General features: G+C 45.9%; 1 protein-coding gene across 4 annotated transcripts in view; it reads left to right on the top strand.

Annotated features, from left to right (window-relative positions):
* MAPKBP1 (mitogen-activated protein kinase binding protein 1) overlaps positions 1-20,579 on the top strand; it is a 126,251-nt gene that overhangs the window by 59,312 nt on the left and 46,360 nt on the right. For all 4 annotated transcript variants that reach the window (XM_067557937.1, XM_067557935.1, XM_067557939.1 and 1 more), the window contains exons 4-11: positions 4,994-5,056; positions 5,819-5,876; positions 9,566-9,736; positions 13,131-13,268; positions 14,154-14,336; positions 15,620-15,780; positions 18,902-19,091; positions 19,779-19,925. In XM_067557937.1, coding sequence (XP_067414038.1) covers positions 4,994-5,056; positions 5,819-5,876; positions 9,566-9,736; positions 13,131-13,268; positions 14,154-14,336; positions 15,620-15,780; positions 18,902-19,091; positions 19,779-19,925 — 1,111 coding nt within the window. The remainder of the gene's footprint in view (positions 1-4,993; positions 5,057-5,818; positions 5,877-9,565; positions 9,737-13,130; positions 13,269-14,153; positions 14,337-15,619; positions 15,781-18,901; positions 19,092-19,778; positions 19,926-20,579) is intronic.

Here is a 20,579-nt window from a genome sequence, read left to right as displayed (position 1 = left end):
ATCCTGCCACTCCACAGTGAGTAGTTTCATAAATGGCTTTGACATCAAAACAGGATTCAAACTGGGAGGAAAATATGATGTCATAATTATGTAAGCTCCGCCCACAACAGCAGAGTATCTGGATACTGCTGCTAAAATGATCAGCAGTGAACTAATTAATAATGTTGACCTTTTAACACCTAGAAATTTTTCTTCAGAAATATATTTGTTGGGATTTTTTTTTTTTTTTTTTAACTTCAAGGCTTAATTTCTGCAGAAACTGATGAGGGCACTAAAAAAAGCAGTGGTTTGATGTACTTCACTTAACTGAATTGGGCTTGAAGTGTGAAAATATCAACACTGTTTCTAGCCCTCCACACATGCTAATAGTAAAACAATGAGCAAAGAGAATCTTACAAAAACTAAACATGCAGGAGGCTAGACGGTTGCTTTTGTGTACTTAATAATAAAACACTGTTCATATAAAGTTTGTTGTGAACTGTTGACAAGAGTAAAATCCATCAGGGCAAATCTGAATAAAGATATATGTCAGGATTCATAATGAGCATGTTGTCTTGTATGGGTTAGAAACAAGACATAGGACGAGATGGGCCAGTGATCTATTCCGGTATAGCCATTTCTATTTTCTTATGTTGATTTGAGCAATATATTTTACTAATATATTGCATAATCCCACAGTACTTGATAGGCTCTTCAACAAACCTTGTTTTGAGAAGCTGTTTCAGATACTGTTGAACATGGACCTCATCAAAACTGTAATGCACTACACTCCGAGGTTTGGCAGCACTGCATTGTGAGCACAGTGTGAACTGGATAACAGAAACCAGGACAGTAAATGTGGCCACAGTGAACAGTTAAACTTTGCTAGCATCATCTACTCTTTTAACTGCAACTTTTACCCTTTGAAAAGATGCAGCAATCTAGCATAGAGTGGGCTAGAGACGTTTCCAAGGCCACAGAGGGATTCAGAATGAGAGCCAGGATTAGAATTCAGGCATTCTTGGCTCCTGTTCTTGTGTTTGTACCACATGCTGCTGCCATATAATTAACTTTAGTTCATTTGCATGCTGCAATCCTATTGGTTAAAACACGCTAAAAGTTGGTTGGAGTCTTTATAAATCTATAACAGTGTGACAAGACTTCCATGAAGTATAATGTCTGTGAAATTCCCCCCTCTGGCAATGTAGCCACAGAATATGTCTTATTCCTTATTTACTGGCAGTGTGGGTTTTTGAGGGTTTTTTTGTGTGGTGTGTGTTCATATATTTTGATGGATTACACTTGAGTTATTTAAAAAAAAAATCCGCGTGTGACTGGTTGTCAGGTGTTAGAACCTTGTGTGGAAGTCAGGAACACTTTGGCTGACTCATCCTGGAAGGTCCGCAGGATGGTGGGGCTCTTGTGCTTTAGCACAGGAGTTTGAGCCTCTTTGATGAGGGAAAAGAGCTAGAAGGAGCGGCAGGAAGCCCTGCAGAGGAAGCCCTGGAAACAGCTAACTCTGGAGGGAACTTGGTCTAAGGCCTCTGTTTGTAAGTCACTGAGGGCTCAGTTGCTTAAGTTAACAGCAAAACCCAGGATCCCACTCATTTGCTGAGCTATTCTAGGAAAGGTTTTATTTATTGATTTGCCTGCTTGGTTTGAAGACCATGGTGTGTTCTTGCATGTCCTTAATTTTTAGATTGTGTTATTTTCCCTAAGAAACAAAGGGCTGGTGTACACTGGGGTCTTACATCGTCATAGCGACGTCTCTCCGGGGTTTGAAAAATGCACACTGTTGAGTGACATAGCTACGCTGACCTATCCACTGGTGTAGAAAACACTATCTTTTGTCACCCTAGCCACCACGTCTGAGGGAGGTGGATTACCTATGCCAGTTGGAGAACCCCCCCCCCGTTAGCGTAGTGTCTACACTGAAGCGCTACAGTGGCACAGCTGTACCGTTGTAGTGGTTGAAGTGTAGACATACCCAAAGGTCCTGTTTTCATGCAAATGTCCCTAGTCGTAAAACACAGAGGGACTTAAAATTAAAAAGCCTGCCATACAGAAATGATTCTACCTGGATATCACATCTATCCTCAATTCTCCCTAATGTTTTCTGAAGCTTAATAGACCAAAGTCCTCCTGGGTGTAATTCCTCTGAGTTACATGAGGGACGAATTTGGTCCATTAAGCCTACCTAGCTTCACATAGTGGGATTTCTTTATTTTTCTGGTTGGATGGAAGCTGAGGATTAGTCAGATTTTCCCATCTGCTAATGTATACTAGTTCATATCTCATGATTTGAAGAGCTTAACCTCCCCTGAATTGTTAATGGGTCACAAACCCCCTGCCTCTTTACATGAAGCCTGTGGACGTAGAGTGGATCTGACCTGAAACTGGTGTGATGGGTCAGGCTAAATTAGATCGTTCTGTGTTTTTTACTCTTAATAACTAAATCACCGAGTAACATTTCCCTGCTGGTTGAGCAGGTGACCAGTACCATTATATTTGCCCCACTAACATACTAATACATGTTGGTGCATGTCTGTATGTTCAGCATAGTGGATATATTTTACCTGAGCATGCCTAGAATGTTTAGCAGCCCCATAAGCTACTTTTGGGGGAAATGTTGGGTGGAAACCTGCACTGGTTCTAATGGAGGAAGCTGAGTTTTTGAAAGCTGGTGAATTGGAGTTTAAAGCTTCAGTGCCCTGTGGTGGTGTCTGCTATAAGCCTGCAGAGATGTTAACTGAGTGTGACAGCAGCAGTCGGCAGCATTGGGCCTGAGGTGTTGGAGTGCCTGTGCCCCTCTGTGGTGTCTATTCCGTTTCATAACATGTACTGCTCCTGGCGGGCAGCCCCGTCCAACCAAGTGAGAGGGAACTGCATGGTTCAGACGAGTTTGTTACGACGTGCCAGTGCCTGGAGAAATGTTGTGGCTGCAGACTCAGCCGATTGGTGCCGAAGTCATGGCAGAGAATCCCGGACTGCTGCTGAGGTAGCTGAGAAGAGAACAGATTGCAAGGACACCCCTTCTTGGTTGAGCCCAGTGATGTGACGATGAGGCTTGCTTAGTTCTGTTTAAAAGCTCAGACTTGAGAACTTCTGCTTTTCCCATGGGGATGAGGCTTTTGGCGGCGTTTACAGAGTGAGCCGATGTTGTAGGCTTCATAATGAAACAGCAAGATCTCTTCAGCCGCCACACTCCCTCCTCCAACTTGTAGGCCTCATCTCCTCCAGGGATTTCCCCCAGGGATAGGCATTCATGGTGCTAAACCCTGCTATAGGCAGGGTATAAGCTGTGTGGTTTGCACTAGAGCAGCTCAGGCCCTGCTGTAGACAAGGCCTTTCTGAACCTGAGAAAGTCACGCACTGCCCAACGTTCTAATGGCATAGCTGTGGAGGGGGGAGCTGTAGGGTGAGGTCCAGCTATGTAGCAACACTGCAAAACTGATTAAGCTTTTGTGGTGTTCCCTGCATGTTTTGCATCCTCAGATACTGGGGAGGAATCACAGTCACACCTAGCCATTGTAGAGGATGCTGACTTCCCCCAACCTTTTTCCCCCCTTCTTCAGCTGCCTCTACTTATGCTTTTGCCAGGAGACATGTATTTCCACGTCAGAAGTCAGTGTCATTCCTCTCTTTAAGACAGAGGATGTCACAAGTGCTGTTTTGTCCATCTCCTGCAAGTCCCTACAGCATTTGAACTGGCACCCCCCGCCCAATCAGTGTGCAGCCCTGTGTGTGGAGAATTCATGTGGGGAAGAGAGAAATGCAGTTATCAGGAGCTGCCCTGCCGAGTTCTTTGAAGGCACTGATTGCACAGTTCCATGCAGGGACTGAATTGCTCACTAGCTGGGAAGGAGGATCATCTTGTCATTTGAGGATTGTTGTCCTTCCTGGGCAGCAGCATGTCTTTCATATCTGAGAGCCTGAGTTTTCACAGCATTGGTTCCTTTGCTCCTGTGTTATGTGATGAGGCCCTGGCAGAGATGTGTTCACTCCTGTCCTGCGTTGAAAATGATCCATAAGGTTTTCATGGGCGAAGGGTGGGGAAGGGGAGAGAATGTATCCTGGAACATACCCTGACTTGTGTAAGGCTTTGTCAGTAATCTTAGAGGGTTTTCCCCTTGACCACTCCTCCAAATTGGTGGCTCTTAGGCTTGTGGTGGAGGTGATTACATTGATTACAAGGGGAGAAGAAGCTCACAGCTGCTTGTTTCTAGAGTACCTTCTGCTGGCTGGTTTCTGGACAGCCCCAGGGGAAGCTGGTTTTTTCATTGGTCTCCAAAGCGAATGGGCTCTTGCACTATGCCTATTGTTTTCTAACTGACCAATGACCTCTTCGCCCAAACTGAGGCCGCTTCTGTCCTGTCTGTGCTACAGGCAGGAGCCTTACCACACAGAAGATAATTATTTGCTGTGTCCATGCTGAGATTGTCCCAGTCATTGCCATGACAATCAGGGCTTGGTTGAAGATGGCAAGGGGAGGGCAGAATCTGAACTGCTAATGGCATTGCCTGGCAGGATGGGGTTGATGGAAAGCTATGCTAGAAGTCTTGGGAGAGGAGATGCCCCGCTCTTTTCTCTGAGAGCTCTCCTACTTCATGTTATTTCTCTTTCCTGGTTTCCTACCTTTCCACGCAGGTCTAGACAGGCCCAGGACGTAGGGTCACTTTTACGCCTGGGGAGAGGGGACAGAATCATGGGGCTGTTGCTCAGATTTTCCTAGTTCACCTTTCTTCCTGTCTGGTTTGTGAGTAGTAAGAGATTCAGGGCTCACATACACTGGAAAGCTGGTTATTTATGGCACTCCACAGCAGAATGATTTGTGATTATCCGCCAACCTCCCTTTGCATTTTCCAGTTAGTTGAAGTTCCTGCCCACAGGGGTAGGTGTGGGGCAGATGTGCCAGGCTGTCATTCATTCTCCTGCCAAGGACAACGGGATAGAGCATGTTATGATACCCACAGGCTGTTCTGTCAACTTCTTTTTCTTCTGTTCTTCCCTCTAGGTGTGTCGTTGTTCTCTTCAATCCTAGGAAAAATAAGCAACACCATATTTTAAACAGCTCCAGGTGAGTGAAACTCAGGGATACACAGACAGCTGGTCTTGTATTACTTGGGAGGTGAATTTAGAGTCCTCTTTCTGGCTCTAGCAAACTATAAGAGTTGCTGGGGAGAACAGTGCCCAGAACTACCTCAGTCCTAAACTGTCCCACCAAGAGTCACTCACTGTGAGGAGAAGTTGCCTGCTAATTTAACCCTAGCTTCTCCTTAACATGAGTTACTGTGGGGAAGGTTGAAGCAATGATAGCTAGGCAAAAGCACATAAATACTACATTCCAGTGAGGAATTGCTGTAAGGAATGACCTGGAGGACGTTTTACTTGAACTCTGTGGGACTCGCATTATTCTTTCCCTGAGGTTATAGCCTTGGTCTGGAGTGGGACAGACTGACACCTGGCCCTCCAGTTGGCAGGTAGGGGTCAGCGGACAATAAGCCCATAGCTGTGAAACCCTTTCTGTGCCACAGACACGCTGCAGGGAGTCCAGGTGTTCAACCTACGGGGAACAAAACCATTGTCAAGTGTTTACATGTGTTACGGGCTCTTTCCAGTCCACTCTCCCCCTTGGGTGACTAGATAGCAAGTGTGAAAAATCAGGATGGGGCAGGGGGCAATAGGGTTCTATATAAGACAAAGCCCCTAATATTGGGACTGTCTTGATAATATTGGGACGTCTGGTCACCTTACTCCCTCCCCACTCTTCAGTCATGACAGACTGAACTGAAATCAGATGCAGGCACCACGTCACAGTATCCTCCTGTCTCTGTTTTAGGAAGACGATTACAGCTCTTGCTTTCTCCCCTGATGGAAAGTACCTGGTTACTGGAGAGGTAAGTGCTGAAAACTGTTTAAAAGAGGGACATGTCTGCAGGCTATCCCACTGCAGACTAGGCAGAAGTGTGGCTGCTGTAGAGTAGAGAAAGGGAAATGTGGGGGTGGAAACATGGGTTTAATTAAATCCTGGATTGTTTTTGACAGGGTTTTGGCCTATAGGATATCCGTAGAGCAGTGGTCCCCAAACTTTTGGGGTTGTGCCCCACCCCGGTCCATGTCGTGTGTGTCCCGTCCTCCCCCTCCCCCCCCCCCGCAGAGGAGCTGCATTCGGGAGCTGGCACTGGGAGTGGGGCCAGGGCCGCAATCGGGGCCTGAACTGTGGCTGGGGTTGGGGGCTGGGGTGCAGGCTGCGGCCGGGGCCAGGAGTGGAGCCAGAAGCCGGGGCCAGAGCTGCAGCGCTGGGAGTTAGGTGGGAGCAGGGCTGGGTGGCACTTCCTCCTTGTCCCCCGTGGGGGCTGGCCCAGGCCTTGCCGTGTCCCCCAATTTGGGGACCTCTGCCATAGAGAGACCCTAACTGTGCCTCTGCAGTGCTTTGATAGGGGGAAATGTGGGTTTGGCTCTCTCCCACTGATTTATTTTAGCATCCGTCTAACTCATTACCAGCTGTCTCCTTAAGCTCACGTTGAAAGGGTTTTTCAAACATTGTGTGTGTCTGGATTGAGGCAAGTGACTCTCCTGGGCTGGACTGCTTGTGCTGAAGAGAGAGTGGAGATCAGCTGAGACTATTGGGCACTGCTCCACCTGTTAACATGGGGCAAGGAACGAGGGACAGGGACTGGAAGTTTCTAGTGACTGGATTGAGCTTAGGGTTTCATCCTTAAGGATTTCAAGAAGTGATCCAAGACCGTAATAATGTAGTGGAAAAAGCGATAAGTGCCCATGGAATGGAGCTTCTGGAGTAGCGACAAAGGTGCCAGTGCCCTTGGCTTTGGCAGTGCATGCTTCGTTGCTGGTGACATGCTTTCTCCTTTCAAAGGTGCTTAAAGGGAGAACAAAGGTGGCTGTATTGTGGGGTCTGTTCTGCATTAGAAGTGCAAGTGGCACACTGTACAGATAATGAATTTGCAGTTGTTAGAAACACACAAAAATGTCGCTCTGTCCCCTTTTAGGTTATGTTCAGCTCACTATCATGTGTCTCTAATGATCACTTGTCATCTGACTCTGTCTCTTGTAAGGTACTGGTGAATGTGTGTCTCACCAGTCCCTCTCTGTGCCCAGTCCTTGTGGGATATGAGTGGAGCTGGGCAAATTTTTTTTGGCAAATAGTTTATTTGCTGAAAAATGCAGGTTTGGGTCAAATTCAGCTAATAGTTTCAGACCAAAAAAGGGGAAAAAATTCTGAAAAAATCCACACTTTTTGATTCTTTGTTTCAAAATGACCTTTCAAAATGAAATGCCATCTAGATTTAATTAAAAATACCACAAAAGGGTAAAACACCCTATTACGAAATGTTTCACTTGAGGTTGAACTAAATATTTTTATTTGAAATGATATCCTCCCCCTCCCCTCCCCCCAGTTTTTCATTTCAGCAAGATTTTTTTTTTTTTTTTTTTTCACAGTCACTAAACTGAAAAATCAACTTTTTACCCAGCTCTAAATATAAGTCTGTTACATCCCCAGTTAGAGCACTTTGGCTCAAGTTGTAGCAACTCATGCTTTTAGCTCTGTACGTCCCCAGTTCAATCCCCAGGGTGTTGACCAAGGTGGTGAAATTAGCCTGTTAGTTGGGCCTATGACAGGCTTCTCCCTTTATGGATCAGGCACAGAGTAGGACATGTAAAAGACACTCACCAGTGGGTTATACCTGGTTGAAAATTATTCTTATGTGTTATATTTTCCTTTAAAAAAAAAAAAAAAAAAAAAAAAAAAGTTTTTGACCACAACAATTTTTTGTTTTGGTTGGTTTAATTTTTCAATGAAACATTTCAAAATGAAAATTCAGATTTGTTTTGAAAAGTTGTTTTTTGGTTTTTTATTTTTTAGGTGGGGAAAACACTCTCCCCTCACCCTACCCCCATCATTGGGGGGTAGAAGGGCAGAATAAACAAGTTAGTGGTTATTTTCCCACTGACACAACACACAACTTTTTTATTAGAAACTTTTTGCTGAAAAACAATAACAAGAAACGGAAAATTCAGAATGAAATGACAAATGTTCATTTCATTTGAGTTCCTTTGCAACATAGAATTACCTATTTTGACCAGCTTTACAGCCATTTCTGTGTGTCCTCTCAAATGTATTAATTTTGAATGTTCATCTTGTCCTGTAGTGCTCCCTGCTGGTGGCAGCACTGGGTCTTTCCTTAGTACTGCTCCTGACATTTTACGGTTAGTATAGACTGGTAATAGATGGCTGAAGAATGTTCAGCTTGTGACGTCTGAATCTAGCAGGCTGAGTGTTCCAGTTCTGCCTAGTGACACTAAATTGGTGCATGACTGGATTTTCTTGAGTGAGAGCACAGCGTCTGACCCTTATCCTTCCATATGTCTTAGCTCTATTCTGAGTATCTCAAATACCGAGAAGATGGATACTTTCCATATAGGAATAAATTGCTTGTCCCAGGGGTAGCATCTATTCAATTATTTAAAGTGTATTCAATTTGGTAAGGTCTCTGGGGGCTGGAGATCTAGACTGAGGTTGGTTTCTTAAGTAGTGTGAGTGCTTTGAAGAGTAGCCGTATTGACTTTTGTTCCATCTTGACTAACCTTGAGGACAGAACTCTGTCAGTTGGGAGGAAAGCTGAGCTGAGTAAATTAAAATCTGGCCGCTGTGCTTTTCCAGGCCAGTCACACTCTAGGTAAAGCTGCAAAGCAAGACAATTAAATGTGCTCTGTTCTGAGTTTCTGTGGCTCTGATTTTCAATCAAGCGTGCCACCCCTTCACATGATCAAGTGACTTGGTTTACCCTGACGGGAAAAGGCACCATTTTGCCTTGGAGATATTATCTTGCAGGCTACTTTTTGACAGGCTTCCATGTGAAACCTTGAGGAAGCTGTTGAGTAAGGTTTGCCTGTTAGTCATGTCCTTGGCAAGCATTTCTGCCTGCCTTGTACCTCTTTATTTCACTTTAAAATAATTAACTAAATAAATGATTTTTCATGGAAACTTAGTGCTAGCAAAAGGTGCTGAATTGACATACATAGAGATTGCAGCCATCTGTTTATCCACAGACCAAGTGCTGCAAGAATTTCCTCCCTGCCACTTCCCTATCTATGTGCCTCAAACCTAACGTGGAATGACTACCTTTGGAAATGAGAAGATTGCTAATTTCTCATGGTCCTCACCAAAGAAATTGCCACTGAGTGTGACAGTGTCAAGTTTTTGTGGTGTGGACACCTGGCCGTTGGGACCTAGACTGAGACCTCTAAAGGCCACTATGTGTTACTGGTTTCCATTACAGAGAACAGAGATATGTGTGAAAAATGTTGATCCACTTTTGTTTTTTTGAGTTTTTAATTATTATACCTTTCAGTTATCAGCAGAAATCAGCAAATTCATTACATTTGCGACTTCAGCTGTTCACAGCCATCAAATGCCTAGGGATTGAGCTGTGATCTAGTCCTGGACTGATTTTGAAGTTGTGTGTGCTTAGAAAAAGATGTGGGGATGTTGTTGTGTATTGAATCCATCACAACTAGCCTTAAAAGTTACGTTCACTGCTCTGTCTCTGAATCACCCCTTCAGAGTGGGCACATGCCAGCCGTTCGGGTGTGGGATGTGGCTGAACGGACCCAGGTGGCTGAGCTCCAAGAACACAAGTATGGCGTGGCCTGTGTGGCGTTCTCCCCCAGCTCCAAGTACATTGTCTCAGTGGGGTACCAGCATGACATGATCGTCAACGTGTGGTCATGGAAGGTAAGTGTGCAAGAAGATCAGTTTAATGGTAGAAAAAGCCATATGGTGCAAGCCCAAAGAGACAAAGATGGTCTGGAGATAAATCTGGTTATAATTCTTTCACTCTCTGCTCCTTTTGACATTCATAAAATCAGACAATTTGGAGATGGAAGGGACCTATTAGGTCATCTAGTCCATCCCCGAGGAGTCAGTGCAAGATTGTTCCCAACAATATGGGACATCTTGCTGGCCAATCGGAAGGCTATTGTTGACTCATGGACTTGAAGGTCAGAAGGGACCATTATGATCATCTAGTCTGACCTCCTGCATAGCGCAGGCCACAGAATCTCACCCACCCACCCACTTCTGTAATAGACTCCTAACCTATGATGGAATTACTGGAATCCTCAGATCATGGTTTAAAATGTCAAGGTACAGAGAATCCACCATCAAGTGACCTGTGTCCCATGCTACAGAGGACTGTTGGAAACTAATTCAAACTAGGGTTAGGGAGGGAGGAGTGGGAACTCTCTCAAACCAGGAATCTGTTTTTACTTTGGTTGTGGGATCCATGTAACAGACGCAGGTGAACAACTTTCTTTTGTTCTGTTTGAGATGGAAATATCATAAACTGCTTGATGCAGGGGGGGACGGACGACTAAATACTCACCTAAAAAGTACTGAGAGTGCAGTTTTATGGAGGTGATCAATTATGACTGTGGCAGCCGCCATAATAGTGCTTGAGGGGCAGTGTTATGTTGGAATACAGGACGTCTTATCTTCTGTAAAGCACTGTGTGAGTTTACAGCATTATATGAATATTTTATGATGACGACGATCAACATGTTATGCTTGAGGGACCCCCATGTTGGTAAGAGAACCAGACAGTCACATTCTTGCAAGTTTGAGTCAGCTCCCTCTACCTCTGCAGGTAACTCGTCCCCTCTCTGGGAGCAATATTAAATTTCTTTTTATACCCAGGTCTGTTGATCTCATGTTATGCAGCTGCAAGTCAGTGTTCCCTTGAAACATTATTAACCGCTTCATCACCTTTCACAGTCTGCTGTTCAGATTCTGTCTTTTTATATATGATATGATCATCTCCCATATCAGCTAGTGTTTCTGACCTGCTTCTGTTTCTTGTGGCCAAGTAACATTAACATTAAACCATTGGAGTCCTTGAGATCACTGAAAATCCATTGTTCAGTCTTCAAGTTCTTCTCAATGAGACGTACAAAAATAATGGTCTGAAGATGAATGTAATGTAGAGTAAAGCTGGGATTTAATAAAGAAATCCTTGCTATACCTTGATGATCAAAACTTTTATGTTCTTTGCTCTCCTACTGTTATTTATGTTCCACTAGTGCTTAGAGATTCCCCACTGAGAGCAGGGTCCCATTGCGCCAGGCCTTGTATAAATTAGTGCTTGCACAAAAAAGCTTACCATCTAAATGGACAAGACAGACAGGACAGGAGAAGGGAAGTGTTGTTATCCCTGTTTTACAGATGGGGAACAGAGGCACAGAAAGGCTTTTTGTATATTCATAGTTTAAGCTTGAAGGGATCACTGGATCATCTAGCCTGACCCGTCTTTCACAGGCTATTACATTTCACCCTGTTACCCTTGTATTGAGCAAATGACTTGTTTGATTAAAGCCTAACTTGTGTTTGGCTAAAGTGTATCTTCTAGAACTGTGGTTCTCAACTAGAGGTATGTGTGCCCCAGGGGGTACGCAGAGATCTTCTTAGGGGGTACATCAACTCATTTAGATATTTGCCTAGTTTTACAACAGGCTGCATAAAATGCACTAGCCAAGTCAGTACAAACTAAAATTTCATACAGGCAGTGACTTGTATATATTGCTTTATGTACTATACACTGAAATGTAAGTACAGTATTTATATTCCACTTGATTTATTTTATAATTAAATGGTAAAAATGAGAAAGTAAACAATTGTTCAGCAATAGTGTGCTGTGACACTTCTGTATTTTTATGTCTGAATTTGTAAGCGAGTCTTTTTAAGTGAGGTGAAACGTGGGGTACGCAAGACAAATCAGACTCCTGAAAGGGTTACAGCAAGCTGGAAAGATTGAGAACCACTGTTCCAGAGCCCTCACCCAATGTCACAGGGGAAAGTGGCGGAGCCAAGAACTGAGCCCAGGTCTCCCAAGTCCCAGTGTAGTGCCTCGACCATAAGATCTTCCTTCCACAGGCATCAGATCATAGGGATGGCTGCTGTGATATCCGCGTCTTCCGGTCGGGGAGATTGACCCAGATGCTTGGTCAAGCTGAAGCAACCAAGTGTTGTCTGAAGCACTTCCTAGTTTTCCAATGGGGAAAGGCCACAGCAGCTGCCCTGAGGTTGAGGACAAAGAGGGCTCTAGCAGCATTTCCTGTTTGCTTGCTTGGAGGGAACCTGTGCGTGAGCCCCTGAGTCTGGGCCTGAGAGTGCTGCGTTGCTGCTGGTAGCCGAGGCTAGCCTTCTTTGCTTCCCTGCTATTGCTGCTCCGACAGTCCTCTGCTGCAGACCTCCAGCAAGCTCTCTGGAATGAGATGGCTTCTGAGCTGAGGGCGGGCATTGCAGTGGAAGGGAGGGGGAAATGGGACTCTTGACTTTCTGGGGGAGGAATGGAGAATTGAAGTTGATCAGCATGAGTGTCCGGTTGACCCCTGAGTACTGCAGGAAATAGATCAAGAATTTAAACCCACAAAGAGAAGAGAGAGAGGTGAAATCTTTGAATCCCCTCTCTGCCACTAATCCATGGAAATAACATTCCTGCATCAGGTTCGTGGAGAGGGAACCCCTGCAGTCTAACCATAGGACTCAGAAAATAACCCCTTCCTTCCCACCCCCCATCCGTCTGTTATTTGATGTGCACAAAGGGGAGAGCAGCTCTGTCTCTTTCCCCTAGGGCTGTACAGAAACAGTATGTTCACCTCCCCTCTTCCCCTATAACTTCACTTCCTCTCCCCAGGTGGAGAGATTTATGGCATTTCCCTGTGGAAAATACCTACAGCCTATCCCGAGCGCTGTGCCCCATTGCTAGAAGAGCTCCAGCCCGTGTTGGCCTGCATGTGCTTTCACTGTTTAGAAAGGGAAGTTTGTTTTGTTCTGAGCGCCCTGTGACTATGAAATAGCCAAGGTGCAGATGACCATGTTACTGTAAGAACCAGTGAACCATTCTGTTGCTGAGACAATGTGGTAGTAAGACTGAATGTAAAAGTGTGATGTCCAAACTGTCAGAGTGCCAAAAGTAGTGGGAGGTTTGGGAGGTAGGTCATCCTCCCTCCCTGTGTTCAGACAGACTTTGAATCTATGCCTGCCATGCGTGACTCTTGTAGCTGAAATGAGCCTTCTTGTGTGCAGGCGACTGAGCAAGACGCCTGAGCTATTGAAACCATTGTCTTTCCAGAAAAACATCGTGGTGGCGGCCAACAAGGTGTCTAGCAAAGTGACAGCGGTGTCATTTGCAGAGGACTGCAGTTACTTCGTCACAGCAGGCAACCGGCACATCAAGTTCTGGTACCTGGATGACAGCAAAACCTCCAAGGTGAGAGCTGGGACAGGAGAAGTATCAAGAAGAAGCAGTGAGCGGGGGTGGGGGTGGGGCTCCTTGGCTTCCACAATGGCATGAGCTAGCTCCACAGACGGTGGGAATCAGGAACTCCCAGGTCAGAATTGTTCTTTGATTTCCTGTGTGAAGCAGCTGATGGTGACTGGCGCTCAAGACATAATCTCCATTGTGCTTTATCCAGTGCCTGTGGTGTGTGGCACCCAAACCCAGGTTTCCCACAGGGCAGTGCAGGAGGTTCATGGATTCTGGGCATGGCAGACAAATCTGGTTCTAATGTACCCTGGCATTGGTGCTCTTCATCAGGACATCCATTCCTTCATGGCAATGGCTCTTTGTATATGTAGCTGCCACCTCTGGGCCTCTCACACTGCTCTTTGGGGCTCTTTGTTTTGGATGTGTGTGACTTGAGATGTTGAGGGATATGTTTCCAAGTGTCATGTAGTGGCTTCCGTTGCTACTGTTGGGAGGCCAAATCCCCTTGTGCTAGTTTGCTTGTCTATAGTGCAAAGATGCATTCACTCAAGGATACCCTATCACATTTCACACCATGGACCTTCCACTGACACTCTGATGTATGTCAGTGCAAGTCACAGATTTATTTAGATCATTATGGAAGACCAGGAATCATTTATCCCTAAGGTTTCTTCCTGTGATTGGCTAACTGGTCTGTGTCAGCCAATGGCAGAGACACACAAGTATCTCTGTCTCATTGATTTGCTGCTGTTGATGGTCCTGATGCATTCTATAAACTGTGGAGCTGCAGCAAGTGACCCATCACAGCCTGTCTCTTCAGATCGCTCATCACTCTCTCTCCTGTAGTGTGGATGGTCTCTCTCTCTAACAGCTTATTTCTTTTGGTAGGTGAATGCCACAGTCCCCTTGCTAGGGCGCTCCGGTTTGCTGGGAGAACTGAGGAACAACTTCTTCACGGACGTGGCATGTGGAAGGGGTAAAAAAGCAGACAGCACTTTCTGCATCACCTCCTCCGGTCTCCTCTGTGAATTCAATGAAAAGAGGCTGCTCGACAAGTGGGTGGAGTTGAGGGTGAGTTTTGGGCCTGCTCTCTGTGTCCATGAATGCTCACTGACATGGGGAGTGGGAGGTGGGGTAGGCGCATCCAGAGGCCACGAGATCATGCTAGCAGTGAGAGTTGCTGACTTGCGAGGCGAGCTGGAGACATCTGCTTCTTTTTGATTTTTAATGTTTCCCATTAAGGCATGGCACAAAGCAGTAGTGTGTGCTAGGGGAACCAGAGACTGGGGGTAGAAATGGAGTCTCTTGCTTTAAAGGCCAGTTGGGAAAGGGATTTTATGCAGGAGAGCCTTTAATTCCTGAGAAGCTTCTGCCCTCAAGGCTCAACATTATGATGAGTGTCCCTGTGGCAGTGGAAGGCTGGATGTAACTTCCTTTGGGAACCCATAAATGTCACTCCTGAGTTGTCCTGGGACAGGGTAGCAGCAGAGTATAGGAGGCATTCCATCCCTTCAGGAGTTGAGCAAGCTGCCTCTGCTGTGTCCCCTGCCCTCCTAGAAGCAAAAGTCGCGGCAAGAGTCTCAGATTCAGCTCTCCCCCTCGTGGTAGTGTGTTGTACTGCTGCTAGGCCACCAGACTGACCTGTTGGCAAAGATTTTAATATTCCATTAAAGGGAGAAAACCCAAACTGTAAAGCACAGTGGATCCAGGATATTCAAACCAGGGCAAAAAGTGAAATCTGTCTTCTCTTCTTTCCTTTCTGCTCTAAAATCTGCCTTTTCACTCCCGCTCAGAACACAGACAGCTTCACAGTAAGTTAGACTGAAGTACTTGCCTTGACCTCACCCCATTTCTCCATCATTTTCTGCCATTTGTACAAATCTCAGCAGAGAGAAGAACAATTCCATTTCTCCCACCTTTGCCCCTGTGTACCAGGAAGCATGCTCACATGCTTGCAGGGGGCTAACTGCAGCTTCCCAGTCAATGATGCTGAACATCTCCCCTCCGGAGTACGAGTCCCCCAGGTAAATGTTCAGGGCCAAATCCCCAGCTGGCCTAGATCCATGTAGCTCCACTGAGCTCTACTGAGCTGCATGAATTTGCACCAGCAAATGCACGTGGCCCTTGGAGCTGTTTTGTGACTCTCACTGCACGGACCCTGCTGCAGACCTCGGCTTGGATGCTCCTCAGAAAAGAAATGTAGATTTCAGGCTTTTCCTTAAACTCTGTGCCTTCATTTCATTTCACTTCTTTCTGATCTTGAGTGCTTCATGCTCTGTTATTTACATGGCCATTTTGGTGGAGAGAGAGAGATCCAGGTCCACTCATCTTGGTTAATTTTGTGTCCTCCTCAGACTACTGTGGCGAACTGCATCTCTGTGAACCACGACTACATCTTCTGCGGCTGCGCTGATGGCACAGTGCGGATTTTTAACCCTTTGAACCTTCACTTCGTCACTACGTTGCCGAAGCCGCACTTCTTGGGAACAGACATTGCCAGCGTCACTGAAGCCAGGTACTGTAGGAAGGGTGGTAGGAGACTGGGGGAGCTTAGATGGGCAGAATGGGTGCCTTAATGATGTGCGATTTGTGATCCTGCCCTTGCCTTGCACCCCAGGGTTCTTCCTTCAACAGACTTTCCTTGTTACCATAAAGCTGCATTGATAAGAGAGATGTAGGCTTTCATGGGATATTTTGCTCAATCTCACAGCTTTCCACAACTGTCCTTGCGCACTCAAACCTCTGCCTGTCCCCCTAGTCTTTCTTTCCTCTGTCTTGTGCATCCGGTCTTCTCCTGTCCCCGCTGCTCCCCCATCTCCCTCCTGCTGTAAACTGGGCTAAAAGGAGAATCACTCTCTGAAGCGCGGATGTTGCCTTTGAGTGGACCCTTCCTAGGTAAATCATTTTATGCACGTTTGTCGCTCCAGACTGTGGAGGCTGAAACCGGAGAGAGCCTTTCACTCTTCCTTCCTTTCAAATCCTGCCATAGAGCTTGGTTAATGCATGAGCATAACCAGATCTTCTGTTGCTCTCCCAAAGCACTGCCATGAAATAAACATCCACTGGGAAAGCAGGCGGAGTGCAAATAAGCACACCAGCCATCCCAGTTTGCTTCTCAAATTCCCATGTCTGTGCAGAGAAGCTGAATTTTTCCCCCAGCCTCTCCCTAATCTTGGTGTGTTAAACACGTCTTGGGAATGCTGAGTAAGCAGTTCATGCATTTATATCTATTGCCCAAAAACTACATGGGAGCAGGCTGATGACTCAGGTTTGGGGCCAGGAATAGATTTCCTCCAGGTTTAAAAAGCTACATACTCTGTCAGCATTGGATCAAGAAAGCCAATGCACTGGCCCTTTAAAAGCAGTCTCTACTAGTCTCATGTCTGTCAGTCTCCAGAAACAGAGACAATCATCTGACTCCGGAGCATGGGCTTGCTGGGCTGGTCACAATCTTAACTGTCTCTCTCTTATTTTGTAATAGAAACCGGAAACCCCAGGAGTCTTTATTATACCAGTGAATGCCATTGCCTCTTTGTGGGATGCCATTCTCAAGTACTTAACATTCCACAGCTGCATTGACAACTTGGCTTTCAATAGAATCTGGACTGTGCTTTTCTTCCCCAGCCCTTCAAGGTTGCACCCATGATTTGCACTTGCAAAACTAGGGGTTCTCCTTGTAAGTTATCCTGTTCTTTGGCCCTTCTCCCCCAAACCTTTCACCACCACCCCTTCTTATAGGTGGATCTAGGTGTTCTAATCCTGTAGCTATTACTATCTAGATAGATATCAGCCCAGAAGGGGTGTGCATGCCAGCAGTGTATTCTCCTTTGAGCAAGGAGCAACTTCCATTTTCCTAGGGCTGTAGGAAAGACCCGGTGTTAATCACACCTGTGTCACCGGAGAAAAGGGACATTTCCACAATCCATACACTTTTTCCTTCCCAGGTTTGCAGCAGGGGCAGCCTGGCTGTCTAAGGAACCCCTTTGATCTGCAGTGGGAGGGGTTCCGACTGGGCATGCAGATGTTGGAATGAATTGTTCCTTTGTCTGTGCCTTTAATTGAAATGGGACTGACTGCTCATACTTTCTCCCTTGGTCTGGACTCTAATCCTGGCTCTGCCAGAGACTCTTGGCCTTGGCTAAATCCCTTTAATCTCTGTGCCTCAACTTCTGCACTTGTGAAGGTGGAATAGTACATGCCCACCTTTATAAAGGTGTCTGCAGCCTCACTGCATTTTGCAAATAGTCTTCACGACACCTCTGTGAGAGCAGTAAGCGTGATCTCCGTTGTACAGATGGGGAGAATGAGGCACACATAGGGGAAGTGACTTGCCCAAGGCCAGATAGCAATTCTGTTGTAGTGCTGAGAATAAAACCCAGATCTCTTAATTCCCTGTCTGCTGCTCTAACTACAACATGACAGTTACTCTATTTAAAGGGGTATCTCTTTGGTCTCTCCCTCCTTAAATCTGCCTGTGGCTCTAGTTCTTAGTGAGACTGATGCTAGGGAGGTTAATTGTATCCTCACCTGGGTTTTAGAACTGAAACTAAGATGAACATTTATTTAAGGTTTTGCAATGTTCACAACTTATTTAAAAAAAAAAAAAAAAAAAAGTCCCCCTTAACGTCAGGCCAGGAGAGCCAAGTGAGCCTGTCTTCATATGACTTCCAGCCCAATTTTGCAGAGTAAAGAGGCTTGTATAAATACCCAAACCTCTGGCATCTTCTCTGTTGTCAACCATTTGAGGTTCTCTCCTTGTTAGCTGGCACTCTAACCCTATAATCCAGCTCCTTCAGTTCCACAACATGGCCCTGGTCTCATAGAAACATAAATACATAGAACTGGAAGGGACCTCCTGATGTCACAAGCAACCCAGTCAAATAATGCCATTCATTAACTCACCAATCTCCAGTTTTAAAACTAGCTAGGTTGTTTGCCCCTACTCCTCCTTATGGGAAGGCTGTTTCAGAACGTCACTGGAACAGGAAGGCTTCCTGGCCCTATAATCTCAGATTGTTTTGCATGGCAGTGTGATGGACCAAGACTTCTCCGTCAGAGATTTTACTCCATTTAATTTCAGCTTTTATTTCCCCCCCTAGCAGCAGGGAGATTAGAATACAAGTAGGAGTTCTTGCAGCCTATACTGCCACTTCTGACTTTAGCTGTTTGCGCCTGAGACCTTTAGCTACCAGCAATACCGTTCTCTCCCTTCCTTTCTCTCAGTTGTCTGCACTGGGAAGGATGAGAAGTTCAAAGATCTGATGGCTCCCTTGTCTTGTGTATGTCTCATTATGATGCAGAGCAAGAGTCTGAATTGAGCCAATAGCGGAGAGAGAAGCAAACTTTGCAGTCAGTCCTTCTGGCCCCTCCACCTTAGGAAGTTCAGGCTCCTCATGGGCCTTTTATTTTGCAGTGTGGGAAGAGGCTGCTATACTTTCACAACAGGCAGATTCTCTACCCCATTGATTGTCTTTACCTCCCCAACTACTCACTCTACCCCCACACCATTGTATATTCTTTTACTTGGCTAGCACCAAACGCTTACCTCCCTGAGGATTGAAGCTTCAACTTTTGCATCCTCACTCTCACCCCAGTGCTACAGAAATTAACCAGATCATTTTTCTGTCTTTGCACAGCCGTCTCTTCTCTGGTATGGTTGATGCCAAGTATCCAGATACGATTGCCTTGACCTTCGACCCTACCAACCAGTGGCTATCGTGCGTATACAATGACCACAGCCTGTATGTGTGGGATGTCAAGGACCCGAAGAAAGTGGGCAAGGTTTACTCTGCCTTATACCACTCTTCCTGTGTGTGGAGTGTTGAGGTAACGACGGGCTAAGAATGGTGCCCATGTACTGGGGTGAGCGGTGGCAAGAGAGGGGGACTGCCTGTATTTCCCAGTAGGGGACTCTTTGCCTCCAGCCTATTTAGTTAGGGGTGTGTGTGTGTGAAGGGGAAGTAGGAAACTCTGTGGAGTTACTTACAGTATGCAGGTGCACATGTCTCTCATGCCTGGTCAGAAACGTGGGAAAGGGGATATGAAAAGGGAACTGGCAGGGGCTTTTCCTCTGCATTTTTGTGTATCTTATTTCTAACCTCTCCTCATGGATCAACTCTTAAGATATCTTGAGCACAGCTGGAGTTATCAAATGATTGTGGTGAAAGCCCACTTATGCTCTGTGTTTGAACTCTGTTAAATGATGAGGGTTTCTGGCTCTGTCCCTACCCATTTTTCTAGAAAAAAGCAGAGGGTCTTATTTAAGGCACCAGCTATGTTCTGGGGACTCCACTTAGCATTTGTTTATGTGAAATGAACAAGAAGCTGTGATTTGCCAGCCAGTTTGTGAGTGAATTGATTCTAGGTAGGCTAAGTTCCTACTGTCCTCGGCTACCTGTTTGAAACAGGGGGGATAGCTATCTGGTCTGGTCCTGGTTTGGAACTTGCTGCTGGTAACTAGAGTACCAGGCACAATAATGTCCCACTTAGGGTTTGTTTTTTATCTGCCTCTAGGTGTATCCTGAAGTGAAGGACAGCAATCAGTCTTGCCTGCCCCCAAGTTCATTCATCACCTGCTCTTCTGATAACACTATCCGCCTGTGGAATACAGAGACTTCCAACATCCACGGCACAACTCTGCACCGGAACATCCTCAGCAATGTAAGACCCCAGAGCCTGCAATGGCGTTTGGTTCCCTTCTTCCTCTTACACAGGCGAGTCCACTTCACGGCCCACAGGTCACATAAGGGGAGAGATGTATATGGAAAGTTACCCAGACCTGGCGAAATGTAGGGGCAGACCCCAGCATTGCCTAATAGGCTTAGGATTTATTCCAGGACAGATCACTGTTTCACCAACTTTGGTCTCTTCCAGAGCATCCAGTCCCAGATGCTTCACAAGGAACTAGAACTGTTTCTCTCTTTGCTCTCAACTGTAATGCTGCTAATTGTCAGGGTTGATGAAAGGGTGTTCCATGGAAATTGGGCATCTGGATTCAGAACCATTTGACTCTCATTTCCTTGCTATGTGTTAGCAGGGATGTTCAATTAAAGGAGTCTTGTGCAGTACAATGGTGGGTTCCAGCAATTTGCTTCTGTACCAGTTATGTGACCTACGGGAGCTGCTACACCAACCAACTCTCCAGATCCCTTTCTGAGCAGTCTGCATTCAGTGTAACAGACTCCTGCTTATTTTGCAATAGAGATTCCTGACGGCTTGGCTCATCTCACGTTGTCACTAAAGAACACCTAAAGTGGTTCCCAACACATCCCATTCTTGTACCATCTAGCCCTGAGCTGTCTATCTGGCACAGGA

This window comes from Emydura macquarii, unplaced genomic scaffold (assembly GCF_026122565.2).
Source record: "Emydura macquarii macquarii isolate MOO-44397 ecotype Brisbane River unplaced genomic scaffold, CSIRO-AGI_Emac_v2 contig_1876, whole genome shotgun sequence".
NCBI lineage: Eukaryota > Metazoa > Chordata > Testudines > Chelidae > Emydura > Emydura macquarii.
Note: the sequence above shows the minus strand (reverse complement) of the source record. Positions and strands in the feature narration are given on the sequence as shown.